The sequence below is a fragment of the Epinephelus fuscoguttatus genome, linkage group LG10 (genome assembly GCF_011397635.1).
Source record: "Epinephelus fuscoguttatus linkage group LG10, E.fuscoguttatus.final_Chr_v1".
Classification (NCBI taxonomy): domain Eukaryota; kingdom Metazoa; phylum Chordata; class Actinopteri; order Perciformes; family Serranidae; genus Epinephelus; species Epinephelus fuscoguttatus.
In genome coordinates this window covers 25,732,931-25,750,532 of record NC_064761.1, presented here as the reverse complement: position 1 = coordinate 25,750,532, position 17,602 = coordinate 25,732,931, and the positions used below count along the sequence as shown (strand labels likewise).

General features: G+C 42.0%; 1 protein-coding gene across 1 annotated transcript in view; it reads right to left on the bottom strand.

The window, feature by feature from the left end:
- Window positions 1-10,761, bottom strand: part of p3h2 (prolyl 3-hydroxylase 2) — an 89,005-nt gene extending 78,244 nt beyond the window's left edge. The window contains exon 1 of the mRNA XM_049586949.1: window positions 10,345-10,761. Within this exon, the coding sequence (XP_049442906.1) occupies window positions 10,345-10,761 (417 nt within the window). The remainder of the gene's footprint in view (window positions 1-10,344) is intronic.
- Window positions 10,762-17,602: the final 6,841 nt, after the last annotated feature.

The window sequence follows — 17,602 nt, the reverse complement described above, 5'->3', positions numbered from 1 at the left end:
ACAGGGCAGGTGTGAAAGCACCCTAGTCACACTCCCTCTGTGTATGTTGTAATCTGAGTTTCTCTGTTCTTCGTTATGACAGATGGTCCACTGCCGCGTGCATGTCAGTCCTTGTCTGTACATCTCACTGGCTAGCTCATAGCCGCCACTCTGCACAGCACTCTTATGATGGGTATAGCAACCTGGTCTCATTCCGAAGTCGTGGAATACAGACACTTGAGCAATGATTTCTGTGTCAGACACCAACGAAAAAAGCCATCCTTTCACGTCGACATGATATGCTGCTGGTGTTTGCTTCCTGTAAGAATGTAAAGCCAAACCCTGTTCTTTTTTTCCAAACCTAACCACAAGTATGTATTGGCTAAATGCAACAAAACGTCAATTTGCAGTGTTGTATCAATATTGTACATTTATTTTGAAAGAGACTGTGTGCAAACTGTACACTTCCTGTGAAAATGGACGTCCATTCATCCATCCATCCATCCATTTTCATCCGCTTATCCGGGGCCTGGTTGCAGGGGCAGCAGGCCGAGTAAAGCACCCCAGACATCCCTCTCAACGCAACGCTTTCCAGCTCCTCCTGGGGGACCACAAGGCGTTCCCAGGCCAGACGAGATATGTAATCCGTCCAGCATGTTCTGGGTCTGCCCCGAGGCCTTCTACTAGTCAGACGTTCCTGGGACACCTCCAGCGGGAGGCGCCCAGTGTCATGAGTTGAAAACGGATGTGTATTTTGTTAAAGACACATGCAGGCAACAGGCAGAAGCTGCCACTGTGACCCAGGCTACCTTACACGTCATATGTCAATGTGGAAAGTCTATAACCAAGTGGCAAAATGTGACAAGGTCGGAGTGAGAATGTGTTAATTATCGCTAATAAAGGTGTCCCAACCCATAGCCTAGTTGTCGAAATGTAGCACCCACCATCTGGTCAACACAGTAAGCTCTGTCAACACTGTTGCCTTTGCTATCACTGTAACAAAGTTAGCACCGTTAGCTGCTGGCAGCCCGCTCAGTCACCATGTTGTGAAGTGTGTGCAGACAACCTGAACCAGACTCTGAATCATAAATATGCTTTGAATATCGTACACAGCTCTTTTTTCTCACAAAGTCTACAGAGGAAAACACATTTCTACTCAGCTTGTGTGTGTATGAGTGGGCGTCACACTTGACTGTGAAATAAATACATTACGCTTTTTCATGATGTGATGGAAAAGAAAAGGGGATTCTGTCTGCTTTGTAGAAGATAACATGACAGATAGAAGTGGTTTCTCTGCTTGCACCCCCGCAGCAGCCAACGCATAGTTCAAGTCACTAGTGAAGCTGAACAGATGCCTGGCAAACTCTGGTTTTTCCATCCAAGCCCTGATTTCTCCACTCAGACACCCAGGAGTCTTTGGCCAGACTGATAATCACCAAACACAAAGAAAAATACACACAACCAGAATTTACAGGCTATCTCACAGACACACACACACACATACACACACACACACACACACACACACACACACACACACACACACACAGACGTATATCTAAGTGCTGTTCTCCAGCTGGTTGGATCCAGACAGTGAATCTCGGTCCAAATCTTCCTTTTTGTGAAACTGTGATCTTCCATAAATTGAGAGTACACTGTGGTCAGAGTAAAGTCACTGTGATAAATCTCTCTCAATTAATCAAGACTTTGGAACTTATATCAAAAAACTTCCTGATTGCCGTCAGCTCCTGCCTCTGGATGGTCCGCTGTTCTGTTCGGCCTCAGCCACACATGCACAGATGCCAGCGCTTGACAAAGTCACCCCAGAGCCAAGTCCAACTCACTTCCACGACCTGCTGCTGTCTCATCCCAGCTCACAAACCACTGCAGTGTTTCCAGCAGTGAGTGACCCATTAGCAGCCTCCTGCCTCCTCCTCTCCTGCAGCCGTTTAATTGTTAATCAGGGCGAGAACAATATTGGTGTGTTACGCCACAGCCTGCACCCACATTCCTTTAGTGCGTTATCCACTCAAATCCAGTCATGCAGAAGGCCTTTGGCACAGCCAAGTGCCACAATGTCTGGCTGTCTGGGCAAAGCACAGCGCTGCACGCTAGGTCAGGGGAGCCAGGAGAGCAGCATGCTGGCACTGTAGGTGTGTGCAGAGGAGAAAGAGATGTGATCATTGCTATGGTGGAGACAGTATCCAGTGTCATATCTCTTCACTGATGCCTGTTTTCCATTATGAATATGAGTTATTTTCTTACACATTTTGATGAGAGAAGACTTGAAGGCACTTGAATTTTATCTAAACTGTTTTGGCGTTGCCCAGCAAGCACAAGCAGAATATGTTCACCTAAATAACATCTATCAGAGGGTTCTTATAATTTTATTTACTTTTTGGTTAGGGGCAGAGGTGAAATAAACTCTTTCAGCTCTGCCCTCTTGTGCAATAGTCCTTTCACTTCAGGGATGTGTCTTTTTATTACTTCACAAACACTGATCCATCACCAGCAGTGTATCAAGTGGCTTCCTCTGGTGTTAGCTTTGTGTTTTAGAAAGTTTTAGACATACTGATAGGTAAAGAGTACATTAAAAGGAAAAGTTCAACATGTTTGAAATGACTTTTGTTCACTTTCTTTCTGAGAGTTACATGTCGTGATTGATACCACTTTCATGTCTGTTTGCTAAATACTAAGCTACAGCCAGCAGCCAGATATCTCCAAATGTAATGAAGTCCACACACCAACACCTTTAAAGCTTGGTAATTAAAATCCTGTCTCTCATTTGTTTAATCTGCGCAACAACCAAAGCATCAAAACAACATGTAGTGGTTTTATGTGCAGGACTATGTCTTGGCCAGGCGCTGGAGTCTTGTCAGCAACACAAGGTTGCCAAGCAACCAGTGGATACTCCAGGGGCTGCATAAAACTCTGTGAAGATTCACCACTTAAACTGTGGATACACACAAAAACAGAAACATGCATATGTATTGTTTTTGTCAGATTTATAAAGCTATGTGCGTGCCTGATTCTGTCTTATAAATCTCGATCATAGTAGCAGTGGGTGCATGTGCACAAGCCTCATTTCCACACTCACAGTTCCCCATAAAGTGCTGTAGAAATGCTACTAGTGCCCCTCCACCATTCATTCGACCTGTTAGTAAGAAATACAGTAAAGAAAGTGCATTTTCATCAACTGTGTCGCACTGACATTTTACAGAACGTTCTAATTGTGCAATAGGCAAACAACCTAAAAACAATGTTTTGTATCTCTCAATTTATATTTAATCTCCTTGTTATCTCACCCGCAGCTATCTCAGCTGAAACCGTGTGGTCATGGGTATGCCTGGTCTGAGGAATGTGTTAAGTTCACACGTTCGCACCACAAATTCTTACTTTATCAATACCAGTTTGTGTGTGGGAAAAGGCGTACACATAGTTTATGGTCCCAAAATGCTTAATTATTCCTTTAAAGTATGGAACTTAAACACGTACTTGACTTGAAGATGTGAAACTTCCTACAGTAAACTATCGCTCCATGCCCCAGATGCTGAGCAACTTTATGTATCACAAACTTTAAATGGACCTTTGAGTCACAGTCTTCATTTCCTTCATTCGAGCACATTTTTTTTTCACAATTTGTACTGTCATCTGTTCCTGCGCTACTTCCTGTCGTGCTCCCAGTCACTTTGCAAATAACCGCAAAACGACCCCGCGCATACATCACACATAAATCTGACTTGGCGGCCAATGACCTGCCAAGTCAACCTTATCCATTCCAAGGACAGAGCTCACCCTCCCTATGTCCCCTTGCTATCAGCTGCAGATGACAATGACACATCATCTCTGATTCACGCACACGCACTGCTATGACCTCTGTCTGTGCAAAATCTCTTAATTTTCCAGTCATATATTCAGTATGTCCAACATTCCTCGCTGGGGTTCAAGCTGATGTGGGAGCTGGAAACAGACACGTCCTCCCATGCTGCTGTGTGCTCGGCTAATTCTGTGAATTTCTCTCAATACGGTGGAAAGGAAAGATAAAACGAATCACAGCAAGATTGCACCAAAGCATTGCAATCATTACTAGCCACACAGACTATAACCCTTCACACACACACACACACACACACACACACACACACACACATATACACACACATACACACACACCGACTGGACCTCTAATCACGACCAAGCCAGCAGATTTCAGCTCACCATGTGGCCATCTAAGGCCATCTAAAGGGGGGCTGTAGTTGAGCCACAAACTGCCTGCTGCGCTGTAATCAAATCATCACATTCACAGCGGAATCATGAATGGGTCAGACTTTACAGAGAAAATTCCAGCACAGGCTCACAACATCAGCAGGCCTCAGAAACTTTCCTGACCTACTGTCACCTTTTAACATCGTGCTGGGAGACACGGAGAGGTTCTCAAAACAAAATGTCAATGGGATAGTTGTTGAGTTATGTGTCTCCAATTCCCAAGATTTCACTATTATGTCAGTGTAATTAGAAGCCTTGTGTGTATCAAACAATAGTCAGCTTACTTTCTGCAAGGAGCTTGTGAAACTTTGCTCCTCAGCATTGACGCTACATTTACACTGATGGTTCCAAACGTCTTGCTCGGCCAGAAGTATGATTTAACTGGGTGCACAGGATGAGCATGTCAACGGGGTCATTGTGGAGCATCGTCAACCCCCTTAATTACTACTAACCACTGTCCAAATCTTTCAAAACTCTTCTGCGACATAGAGAACCATAATCAAAAAGCCAACTGTCTTCAGGGCACTGCATTAAGACTCCTAAATATCTGGATGAGGACACTTTTCTCCAAAGGGATTAACATTGGAGAATTATTTGTACAGAATATTCATCATACCAAAGGCAAGAATTTTATTTTGGCAAAGAGGGAAAGCTCGCATCAGACTGTAGAGTGGTAGATTGTTTTAAATAAAAGTGGAATACAGTTTTGTTAATCCTTTGAGGCGTACATGTTTAACCCCAGTTTAATTTAATTCCCCTTTAAGAAGCTTTTTTAAAATGATCTTATCCCACTGTTTACCAATATTGTCTATATTCAGCATTGTGTTTCTCTAGCCCTTCATTAAAACTAAACAATGTTTACACCAAGTTAAATATTTAAACTCAAGACTCTGTGTTTTTATGACTCCACAATCAAATTAAAATAGTTTAGATGCCTTGTTCTGTGTACACATTTTATAAACACTCAAAATGTACTGTGGCATATTTGGTATCTTTGGAAACTTTGGGATCCCCCCGAGACATTATAATAAAATTCTGTTGGTTTGAAGAATGTTAAGCTGCACTGCAGGAGTTCGTAATGACTGACCACCTAGTGAGCTGGGGGATTTAAGAGCTTTTATTACACGGCTCTATTAAATGCTGTATTTTGATTGGTCAGTCACGGCATTCAGAGGTCTGATATTACTGTGTAATGACCGTTGCTATGTAGCCCAGCGTTGCTAGGGACGCAGTTTACACAGTTACTTTTTTTAATCGGGCTAACGCAGCTGTTACCGCTTCAAAATATTAATTTACAAGATACAAAGATGGAGTATTTTCGTGATATTTCATGATTTTCATTTTCTCTTGATTCCCTGTATCTATTGTAGCGCAGATTCAGCCGCGTTTTTTTTTCTCTCCTCCCGATTTAATTTATAAATCAATAGAAATTGTATAATTAATCAATATTCTGTCTCAAATTATTTATTTAAGTGATAATTAGCCGTGTAATAAGCGGGATAATGTATAATGAGCCAGTGAATACTGGGAAAATAATTGCCGACGGGAATCTATTCCCAGTATTCACCAGCTCATTATACATTATCCCTTACATATCTATACATTGAATTTGTCTAATCTCTATGAGCAATTATCTGAACATGAATACAGAATCTGTAGGCGATGGAAAAAGATTTTGGTGTCGGAAGTGTTCTGGTTTCTGTTTTTTATTCAGTTTGTAGTCTGAGTAGTTATTAAACGATCACGTTTGAGGGGGCTTTGGTTGCCTGCAGGTAACCTCTCTGTGTGGAGAGCAAAGGAGGCAGAATGCACTGGCTAAATTTCAATCTCTGAACCCATCGGCTATCATCTGACGACAATTTAGATTTTTATTTGCCTTATGAGTCATATCCTTGTAAAACAATCTGGTCATGTTCTGGTTTCCGTTTGTAGTGTGTCTATAAAACAGTGTTGACCAGTCACGTTTGAAAGGGAAGTAAACAGTCCGTGTGGAGAGGCGGAACGCATTGGTCGAAATCCAATCTTGGAACCCATCAGCTTTAGTCTGACGACCATTTAGCTTTATATTGTGTTTTTATGGGTATTGATCTGCATTCATATGCAGATGTCTGTTCATAGATTTTAACTAAAACAACATGGATGAGGAAGTCTTGCCCAGGATATCTGCTGGCTACATCAGATCAGCCCTAATTATTGACCCTCACTAACTCATAGAGGCTTTAGCTGATTGGTTCTGAGTTTGCCAACTCCATTCTTGGCTAATTGGACTGTAAACAACGACTGGCACACAGAAGAGGAAGTCTTGGCCGGGACATCTGTTATCTGAATATCAGCTGGCACACCAGAACCCCTTAAGTATTAGCCGTTGAGCCCAAAGGCTAAAACATTGGACTGATAGCTGATGGGTTAAGACAGTGGTGTGGTGGAGGGTATAAGCAGACATACGGGGTCGACCCACCACTTTTTCTTGCCATTAACAGTATACCCACCTATCAGCAAAAATTCCACTAGACTACTACCACTATGTAGGAGAGTTTACCCACATCTTCATTGGTAACCTAGGCATTGACCTAATGGTTCACCCATTTCCTCAACTACCCCTGGATTCCAAGATTGCTTTGCGTGTATCTACAACTCATCATTTTTAACTAATTTTCAAGGAATAATACCAAGATTCTTGAAGGGATAAGACAATTTCAAGAGATTTTTTTACTTGCAATAGAAAAGGTTAGCAGAATTACAAAATAAAAATGGGGGGAAAATGCTAAATTAGCTACTACTTAAGCGCAAAAGTCCGTTTAAGTGGTAACAAAAGTAAGAGTGTTTGCAACTCATGCAGTATTTCCAAAAACAAATTTGTTCCTGGATATTTGTTTTATGATTTTTATCTGATTTTCACACATTTTACATCATCAAACTAAACACTGATAATTGACAGGCCAGCAATAATGAGCCCTTCTTTCACAATCACTTCTTGAAACAGCCGTGCTGTGAGACTGATCAGATTAAAGATATAGAAGCTGGTGATACGATCTCTTCTCGTCCCCAAGGGCACTTCAGGGACTTTGATTGCTATGCAGTTGGGCAACTGTAGCGAGAGCTGCGGCCAGAGCCAGAGATCACTGGAGGCCATCGGCCCTGTGGCAGCTACAGAAGTCTCCCTTTAATACCTGCAAAAGGTGGCGTGTCTCTCTTTTTTTAGAAAAGCAAACAGACCACAACAGGAAAATAAAATATTTGCCAGGCTAAATGATGGGCGAGCTGGGGACATACGCAGCAGCCTGAGTGAGGAGAACAGTTGGTGACTGTGGAGCCTCTTCTAACAGGCCCAATGGCAGCATTGTGCCAGAAGCTGTCAGGCAGAGGGTGTGTGACGCTGGAATGTGCAGGAATGTTATTTATTTTTGCAAACACCACCAAAGTACCCCCAAACTAACTCACACGTGAGGGTGCCTGCGCACAAACACACAGAAGACTCAGATACTAATGTGCATATGTACACACTGACTAGTCTGATGTGCTCTGATGGGCCTGGCCAATACGAGCGCTCCAGCTCGGCCTCACCTTACCTGTGGTAAGATCAACATCAGAGCTCTCAGCCTTGATGTGCTGCCATGTACTGTTCATAAAGACGTCAACACGCTGGGACACACAGTGGAGGCCGAAATAAAGATCTGCTAAAACATTCATGAGAGCTTTGGTTTCTGCTTTGTTGTGGGAGGGAAAAAAAACAAAATGCCACTTTCACCAACAGATGTTAAAGAAATCATAATTCTTTTCATAAAACATTACTAATATTTTTACAGCTGGGCGAGGATCTGTGTGTAAGTCCGAGTCTACGCTCATGTCTAGACAGGAGTGTGCACTTTTATGAGAGGATCACATCAGCTCTTTCGCTGCTGATTCAGAAAAAACAAGAAGGAACCAGTTGCCCAGCAGACAGTAGCGGGGCCGATTAACTCCCACCACTTCTGAGGGCTGGAAGCTGTGTGTCATCACCCTGGTATTTGGAGCTGGTCTGCAGTCAGCGACAGTGGAAGTCGACTGGGTCTCAGGTTCATGTGAGGAGATGGTGCCAGCTTCCTAACTGAGCTCCAACTGGGTTAAAATGTCTCTCTTGCGGGGCGTCGGTAGAGTAGTGGATAGTGCCGGCACCCCATGTACAGAGGCATTGCCTCGCTGCAGCGGCCGCGGGTTCGAATCCGGCTCGCGGACCTTTGCTGCATGTCAGTCCACACTCTCTCTCTGTCTCCCCATTTCACTCTCTGTCCTGGCAAAAAGCCCATAAAAATAATCTTTAAAAAAAAAAAAAAGTCTCTCTTGCCAACATAAAGATAAAAAGCCAAATAAATGTAGTCCCTGCTCTGTGATAGTTACACTTCAAGCCACTGAAACTGCAAGTATCAGCCGTCCTGAAGTTGACCCTGACTGTGCTGTTGAGAGACGGACGCAGAAAGACAACTTCCCTGCAGGAATCATCATTTCTGCAGTCACACATCTTATTGTCTGCCTGCATGATGAATTGGGAGTGAGAGTGTTTGTAAAGCTCAAGTTACACTCTTTTCATCTGACGGAAGTCCACAAGGGAGACAATGATGATGTTTCTGTGCCTGTTTCTTTCTTCCACACAAAAACCCGCAGTGACACTAATGAACAGGACAACTTATAACAAGGGGAATGGGGTGTAGGTCCAACTCTTTCTAAATAAGGAGCTCTGAATAAAAAGATCCATCTAACAGGAGTACTTCATATGTTTGTGATACTACACTGATAAGACTGATGGCAAATACTCAACAGATGACTTGCTCCTTGGGGACAAACATAGCACACAGAGTCCCACAGTCTGAATCAGCGATTACACTTTGTTCCCAGCTCTCCTGTTTTATCTGTCTCCTGGATTGTTCCCACGCCTAGCAGTCAACATCGTCCCAGCCAAAAGATGGACCTCATGGGAAATGCTGCTCTGGAAATTTGCATGAATGGAGAGCAAACAACAAAGATTTCTAATGTGTAGAGAGATTAAGAAATAGTAACAGCTTAGGAGCGTTGCAAACATTGCAAAAGCACGCTAAATCTATCATCTGATAGCATTTTAAAGTAGATCTTGAGAGATGGATGGATGTTGCTACCAGGAGCCAAAACAGAAAAATCCACAAACAGTTGCTCGAAAATAACACTGCACACAGAGGAGCCATAAAAACCAGAGCGCGCTTGTCAACAAAGGACTGAAGCAAGTGCACAGACATCTGTAGAGTCAGCATGCTGTGATCTACCTGTAACTAAATCTAATATCAACAGCATAACAGTCTTTGAAGGGTGTGATGCATGGACACAGACGCATGTAGTGCATGTTACATCACACTGCTGTATGCTGCCATGCTTACATAATATTAACTTTTAAAGCTTTAGCTTGTATCACTTAGGTTTCTGCACAGTCTGACAATACATGCATGTTCCCTGCATTTTAATGTTTATTAGTTTGATTAAATCTTTATATTTTTGTTCTTTACAGATTCTTTATGGAAAATGTCCAATTTTATTGACAGGTCAATATGTTTAACTTTTACTGTCAGATTTGAAATTAAAATGTCACACGTAAATCCTGTTTATCCTGAAGTTACTGCAAAAAGCAAATATTGGCGTTTCGTAAAAACTCTTAAATATCACTGGGGTGTGAAAAACAACATTAGTTAGGCTTTACTTCTGCAGTGGAGGGCTGACTGTTCCAGAACCTTCTCAGTTTTGAAAGGTCATGCAGACTGTGTGTCCCACATGTGGATAAACTGCATAGAAGTGAGGTGCTGGCACAGGCTTGCATGCCTAATTTGTATACAAATACTGCAGTGTTCCAGTAGAGAGGAAACTAAATTGAATTCCCAAGGAGCAACAGTTGTTGTCTCCATGAGTGCCATGCAGCTGACCTCTCCTCTCATCACTCTGCATCACGTTGCTGGGCAGCAGCAACAGCTGATGAAGACTGTAGGTAATGTGAAGCAGAGCAGGGAGATAAATAATTCCCCGTGGAGTGGACAACAGTAGTGCTCATTCAGAGCCAGATAACTCTGTTACTTGACATGCAGCCCCCCTCCCCCCTCCTACCTTCTGATAGGCCATCTGAAGATAGTTGTAGGGGATCCTCCTGTTGAAGTCCTGCACTACATCCTCGCTGACTTTATGCAGAGACTGAGTGCCAAGTTTCTCCTCGATGCATGTGTCCATACACGCCGCTCTCCGGAGCACCACGTCAGGGAAGTGCAGGTCCGAGAAGGTTTCATCAAAAGGATGCTGGTCCTGGCACCTCAGCCGGCACCGGATCTTAGTGCGCCGGACCTCTGCGTAACTGCCGAGCGCTGCCTCCATGTAGCGCACCACGTTGGTGTAGTCGTTGTTGTAAAACGCCTGCACCGCATTCTCATATAGGAGGTCGTAAGGCTCCAGGAAAGCTGCTGAGGATGACAACACGACGGTGAGCAGGACTACAGAGAAGATAGCAGCCGGTGAAACGTTTCCATCCATCCTCTGCTTCGGTTCAGACAGTGAGGAGCGGAGCGGCGGGGAGCAGACCGAGCGGCTGTCAGGCACAACAACAATCAGCTTCGACTCGTGTGAGAGTCCATTTAAAAGCTCCTCACAGAGACACTCAGGACGGCACCGGACCAGGGCGGAAATAATGCTGCTCTAGTCGGGGACACACATTTTGTTATGACCCCTCTTTGGCTGCACTAACTCCTCCCCTCCAAGACATGAATGGCCGGAGCACAATCACAGCTTTCCTCTCAGGCTGCAGGAGAGCGCAGACCTGCAAGGGTCCTTCAGGGACTCCCGGGGGTCTCCCCACATACCAGAAATAATACTCTGATTTCACCTCATTTCAACACCTATTTTTGTTATATATTTTTGGTGTTGTTATAAACATTTAAGTTGTTGTGTCATGACAAAAATGTTAAACCTCAAAAGCTTTCACTGCAGATCTGAGGAAGCATTCAGGAGTCTTCGGCTTCAATAAAGTGACCACAAAAATGCCTGAAAAAGAAACTTTCCTCTGCTAAACAAACGGCACCAAATACTAAAATTAGATCTCTTCCTAGAGCAGATATCAATGCATACGTTATATTAAAAATGCGACTATTTAAAACTATTTTGATTAGATAAATAAAACTTTTTAATCGCCTATTAGTTATCAATACAGCTATATATTTAAGCAAAATGTGTTTACCAAGAAAATAGCGCAAGGATAAGTACGCAGCTTTGTTATATTTGTCTCATATTCTGTTTTGGGAAGACTTTGAAACATCTGTCCAGGATCTACAGTTGAAAAGTAGCCTTTTATTATTAATGTGCACTGAGTAAATAAAAAAAATAAGCCTAAATTTAACCCTAGAAAAGAAGAGAATTTCCCACATAATCTATTATGGTGAGAGTTACATGTACACATAATTGCTGTCCTTGCTTCTGGAAGTTTCTTGTGCTCAGGGTGTTCAGAGTGAGAGTAAAGGAAGTAAGACACAATCCCTGTAAATGAGACTGTCTCCCTCTGGAGGCTGCTGCAGCTACAAGCACTTTAATCACTGGACCAGGGGAGTCAAACTCATTTCGGTTCAGGGGCCACATACAGCCCAATTTGATCTGGTGGACCAGACCACTGACACCACTGCATACTCTCCTATAAATATCAACCCCTTTAATTTTTTCTTTCTTTCTGACATTATTCATCCATTTACCAAACAAAGAAGAAAGAAAAATGATGTGCAAATTCAACAATGTGTCTTAGTTTTTTCCACATTCAGTCAGTCCCCTACTCACTGTCATTCAATGAGCATTTTTTTTTCATACTAAAGTAGAAGCTATTGATGAAGCAGGTTAAGTCCTCCCCTGCCTTACAGACCGAAGTTTTGTCAGTGCAATATTGTTTTAAGACAGAAGTCTGATACAGATTCTTTTGTACTGAAGCTGCTGGTTGAAAATATTTTGCAGTGTTCAATATCTTTAAATATGACCATAGTAAGTATTCATTGTTGTTTAAGAGAGCTGTATTCTGGTCAGAGTGTAAAAGCCTCTGAGGCTGCATTTTACATGAAGTATCTACTCACTGTTTAAATTGCTCCTGAAACCTCTCAGCCGTCACATGTGCATCAACATTACGTGTGCAAAATCTAGAGGGCCGGACTGGACACTTTGGTGGGCCGGTTCTGGCCCACAGACCGTATGTTTGACACCCCTGCACTAGACTGTTTTAAAAACCAACCCCTCAGCTCTGCACTCAGGACAAACAGACGTGCATGAATCTCAGATCAGTTAAATCAGGGTAAAGTCAGGTAATGTGGGACACTTTTGTAAGATTACCAAGAAAGACTATCTTGAGTTTTACTCACACAACTTATTATGTATCTGTGCCATATTTCTATGAAGAAAATATTGCTGGTTAATTGGGTCTCTCAGTCATGTTTTTGTATTTCGCCTGTTTGTGTTTCCAGCATATTTCTATACATGCCATACATACACATCATACAAGTACATTAGAAACTATATGTTCATCTTTTGTCTTTCCTATATACATATGCACACTCTTGGCTATTTCTGTGGATATCATGGATGTGGAGAGGGCTGTATGACCCAATATGCATAACATATGTCTCAGTAAATATGCCATATCAATAGAACAATAAACAGTATATAGACATTTTAAGCATTTGTTAACCCAGCCAAGCAGACAAACGCACTTGTGAACCTCTCTACTAAAATGTAGAGTACAGTCAATAATGTTCTTCAGCATCTGTGTAAATGTAGACGAATGTTAGGTGGAAACAATCCCAGGAGTTTGTTTTAATCTTCATTAGTTTTGTAAAACTTGATCTGAGTCCAAACTTGTATTATCCTGACTGAAATATGTCTGTGTGATAGTTTTAATTATCATAACAAACATTTTTTGAAGTGAAGTCTAAAAACAAAATGTAAAAGCTGCTATATTGGAAACAGACCACTGGAGGGTAGTATCACAGTACTTTTTATTTGCAGATGAGCTTTAATTTGCAGCAACATAAACTTGTAGGGAGACAATTAAAACACACTTAAGTGGCATCCTGAACAGTCACCCATCTTTTGCCAAAATCCACCCATCAGATCTAAGCTCCAGTTTGAGCCGTGCACTTAAGAATCACTGAAAACTCCCTGTTCATAAAAGATTTGATCCTTCACATCTGCTGAGGTGTCGGGCTGTTCATTGTCAGGACAAATGCATTGTGTTTCTATTTGTGAAGACTGTATATGGATAACGATGATGTGTGATTTATTTACATTCCTTTATGAGCCATTCATAATTCTGTAGCAAAACACCAAAAGGCTGTGGGGAAATTATACTACTTCAGAATAAAATATGAACAATGACATTTATTTTTTTCAAGTTAACCACAGCCAGGTATGATTCAATAGAAACAGTGCAAGGTATAATGGGCACAAAGACAACACATCAAAGTAAGGGTGTTTTATTAAACACTGAGGAGGGCTCATGTGAAATGGAGGGTTTGGGGATCCTCTGCCTGAACATTTTTAGCATTAAACACTTAATTTCCTGCATTCTGGTGAAATTTTATGCCAACATTTCTGCGTATTCTGCATCAATTTATGGTGTAAATGTCTTTGACTTTGTCGAGATAAAAGTCTTCTGCCACTTTCATGGTTTTATTGGGAGAAGACAAAGCAGAGGTTCTACTAGTTCTGCTGGAGGGGACATGGCCCCATAGATAGATAGATAGATAGATAGATAGATAGATAGATAGATAGATAGGGGTTCGACCTTATGTTTGTGGCTAGTGTGAGAATACGCGCTGGGTGGATGTCACAAAAGTTTGGTGGGAGGAAGCCGATGATCGTCTTGCCATCTTGACAGTCCACTCCATCTCCTTTTTTTTTCAGCCACAGGTGCAGCCGGAGTATTACTCAGTACAGCAGTGTGTTATTATGCTCCCAATTGTGCAGCGGTAACAGCGGATCATAAGTTCCTGAGGAAGCCTGTTATGTTTCAGGGTCCTCAGAAAGAACATCCTTTGCCGGGCTCTTTTGATGATGTGGGAGTTGTTCAGACCCCAGGCCAGGTTTGCAGCTATGAGCACCCACAGGAAGTTAAAGCTTGTAACCCTCTCTACGTCTTTCCCGTTAATGCACAGTCCACTTTGATGAGTTTTTTTGTTTTTCCTTAAGTTGATTATCATTTGTAGTGCAATTTTCTCAAAGAGGCACTTGAAAGGTAAATGTGTAGAACCCTATGTAGATACAGCATGACAACACGTCAAGTTTTTGAGGTTTACTAAATAAATGTCACAATGCTTTCACTTAAAAAAGGCACGTTCAAAAGAAAAGATGAATTAGCATGTGAAAATGACAGATATCTATAACTTTGCAAAGAGCCACTGCCACAAAACGTCCATGATGCAGCTCGCCATTATTTTTTTTCCCAGTTTACTTTCTGTTGTTTTCTGAGAGTTCAGGAAGTGTCTGGGCAGCAGCGTGCCAGTCCCATGAGATTCTGACATTATTTATATCTGCTGAGGACACAACACAGTCTCCCGCTAATTGTTGTGTTTATAAAGAATGAGGTTGTTTCTTGTTTCAGTGTGACCTTGCTCAGGATGGCTTACCAGTACATCAAATTCTTCTCCAATAAAAATATTTAAAGGACCAAGTCATTTTTTTTTTTATCAAGCAATGAGTCAGTTCCCCCAAAAACATACACATTGACTCAGTTTTATGGTATGAGATTGGAGCAAATGGTGTTTGTACTGACTTCAGACTTGAGGTGATGGGATTTTTTGGTCTCAGCTCCAAGATCTTCTTCAAGGTCTTCTTAAGTTATCTATCAATACAGTGGCATGCAAAAGTTTGGGCTCCCCTGTTCAAAATTTTGTTTATTGTTAAGTAAATAGAAGATGAACTGACGTGCTTTTCAACATTTTAAGCAAGATCTGTGTCTTATTTTTGTTCTGTACAATATTAGCAACTCCGACCTCATCACATATAACGTTTGGTCATGGACTTTCCACGTCCACATAGGACGTGCAAGGTACCCTGGGTGTATTGGCTGTTGATGTTCTGGGACACCGTGTCAAATTCTGCCTGTTACATACACTGTCTCCTTTCATAAAACATTGCGGTTTTTACAGGAAATTTACTGTTTATACGCTGTCTCTTTCAAAATAAACGCACTACGTCAGTACTCACCATGAACTGATGTTTTTTTTCCTTCAACAACAAACACACATGGTTGGGTTTAGGCAACAAAAGCGTGTGGTTAGGTTTAGGAAAAGAGAACAGGGTTTGGCTTTAGGATCTTGTCCTTTACCTGTCGCATTTGTCCCTGACGCAGCCGGACACTGTTAAACTATAACAGCAACCAGCCACGTATCATGCCGATTTAAAGGACAGCTTTTTTCATTGGTTTCTGACGCTGCAAGTCACTGCCCAAGCGCCAGATTGCAACGACTTTGGAGTGAAACCGGGCTCATTTGGGGAAAGGAAAGCCGCACCCTGCAAAAGTCTGGGCACCCCAAGACACTTGAGCTCTCAGACAACTTTAACCAGGGTCTCACACTTTAATTAGCTTGTTTGGACTATGGCTTGTTCACAATAATTGTCAGGAAAGGTCAGATGATGCAAATTTCAAAGCTTTATAAATACTTGTCCCAACAATCAGCAGCCATGGGCTCCTCTAAACAGCTGACGAGCACTCTGAAAACTAAAATAACTGATGCCCACAAAGCAGGAGAAGACTACAAGAGGATAGTAAAGTGTTTACAGGTCGCTGTTTCCTCAGTTTGCAATGTAATTAGGAAATGGCAGTTAACAGGAACTATGGAGGTCGAGTTGAGCTCTGGAAGACCAAAAAAACTTTCCAGGCGAGCTGCTTGTAGGATTGCTAGAAAGGCAAATCAAATCCCTGTTTGACTGCAAAAGACCTGCAGGAAGATTTATCAGACTCTGGAGTGGGGGTGCACTGCTCTACTGTGCAAGGAAGAAGGAAGAGTCATAAGAAGAAAACCTTTCCTGTGTCTTCACCACAAAATTCAGCCTCAGAAGTTTGCAGAGGAACATCTAAACAAGCCTGATGCTTTTTTCGAAACAAGTCCTGTGGACTGATGAAGTTAAAATAGAACTTTTTGGATGTGATGAGCAAAGGTATGTTTGAGTAAAAAGGATGCAGAGTTTCATAAAAAGAAAAACCCGTCCAACTGTTAAACACCGAGGTGGATCGATCATGCTTTGGGTTTGTGTTGCAGTCAGTGGAGGGAAGAATGATTTCAATTAAATTCCAGCAACTTCTGGAGGCAAACATCACAGCATCTGTAAGAAATCTGGAGATGAGGAGAGGATGGCTTCTACAAAAGGACAATGATCCTATACACACCTCCAAATCCACAATGGACAACCTCAAGAGCAAGCTGAAGGTTTTGCCATGGCCCTCACAGTTCCCTTACCTAAACATCATTAAAAATCTGTGGACAGACGTCAAAAGAGAAGTTCACATAAGACGGCTCAAGAGCACAAGAAGACTTTTGCAAGAAGAATGGGTGAAAATCCTCCAAACAAGAATTGAAAGACTCTCAAAAAGACTCTTAAAATGCCACAAGCTTGTGCTAATCATGTTAGCATGTTATATTTGTTTGGACAGTGTGTTAAGTATAAGACAATTGTTTTGTCAGTGAAACCTTTTTGAGTGAGTTTTGAATCCACTAAACCTAAATCCCTTTTCCTTTTTTGTTATTTTGAAACTATAAAAGATTGAATTAAAAAAATAATCTTATCTATTTGAAATCAGGTCATCTTCTTCTTACGTAACTACTCACATGGAATGAAATTTTGACCAGGGGTGCCCAAACTTTTGCATGCCACTCTACATGTTCCGACCTGATTTATTTCACGTTCAGCTTTTCTCTTGTGTAGTTATCTCCCATTTTTCGTATCCTTCCTTACAAAATGTACATCCACCCAGAGTGAGATAAGGATCCTGTTTCCCCAGGTGGCTCTCATAACACTGACTCCACACTGGGTCATACAGAAATTGTTACTCCCTTTCCAATCAGCGTTCCACTCTGACTTCACCATGGCAGCAGCTGTAATAACCGATGTCAGTTAATGGGGTAGGCCTATTTAGAGGGAAAATCGGCAGCAGATATGGGAGGAAGGAAACTGTTTGTCAGGAAAGCTCTCATTACTGCAGCACTGGAGGCAACAGAATCCACTTTGTCGCAGCAAACAGCAGCGTCTTGCAGTTTAAACTTGACCAGATCACATTTAATGTGGATTTATTGTCAGATTTGATGATGCGTTTTTTTATGTCTGGAATATAATAGAACGTAAACCCAAG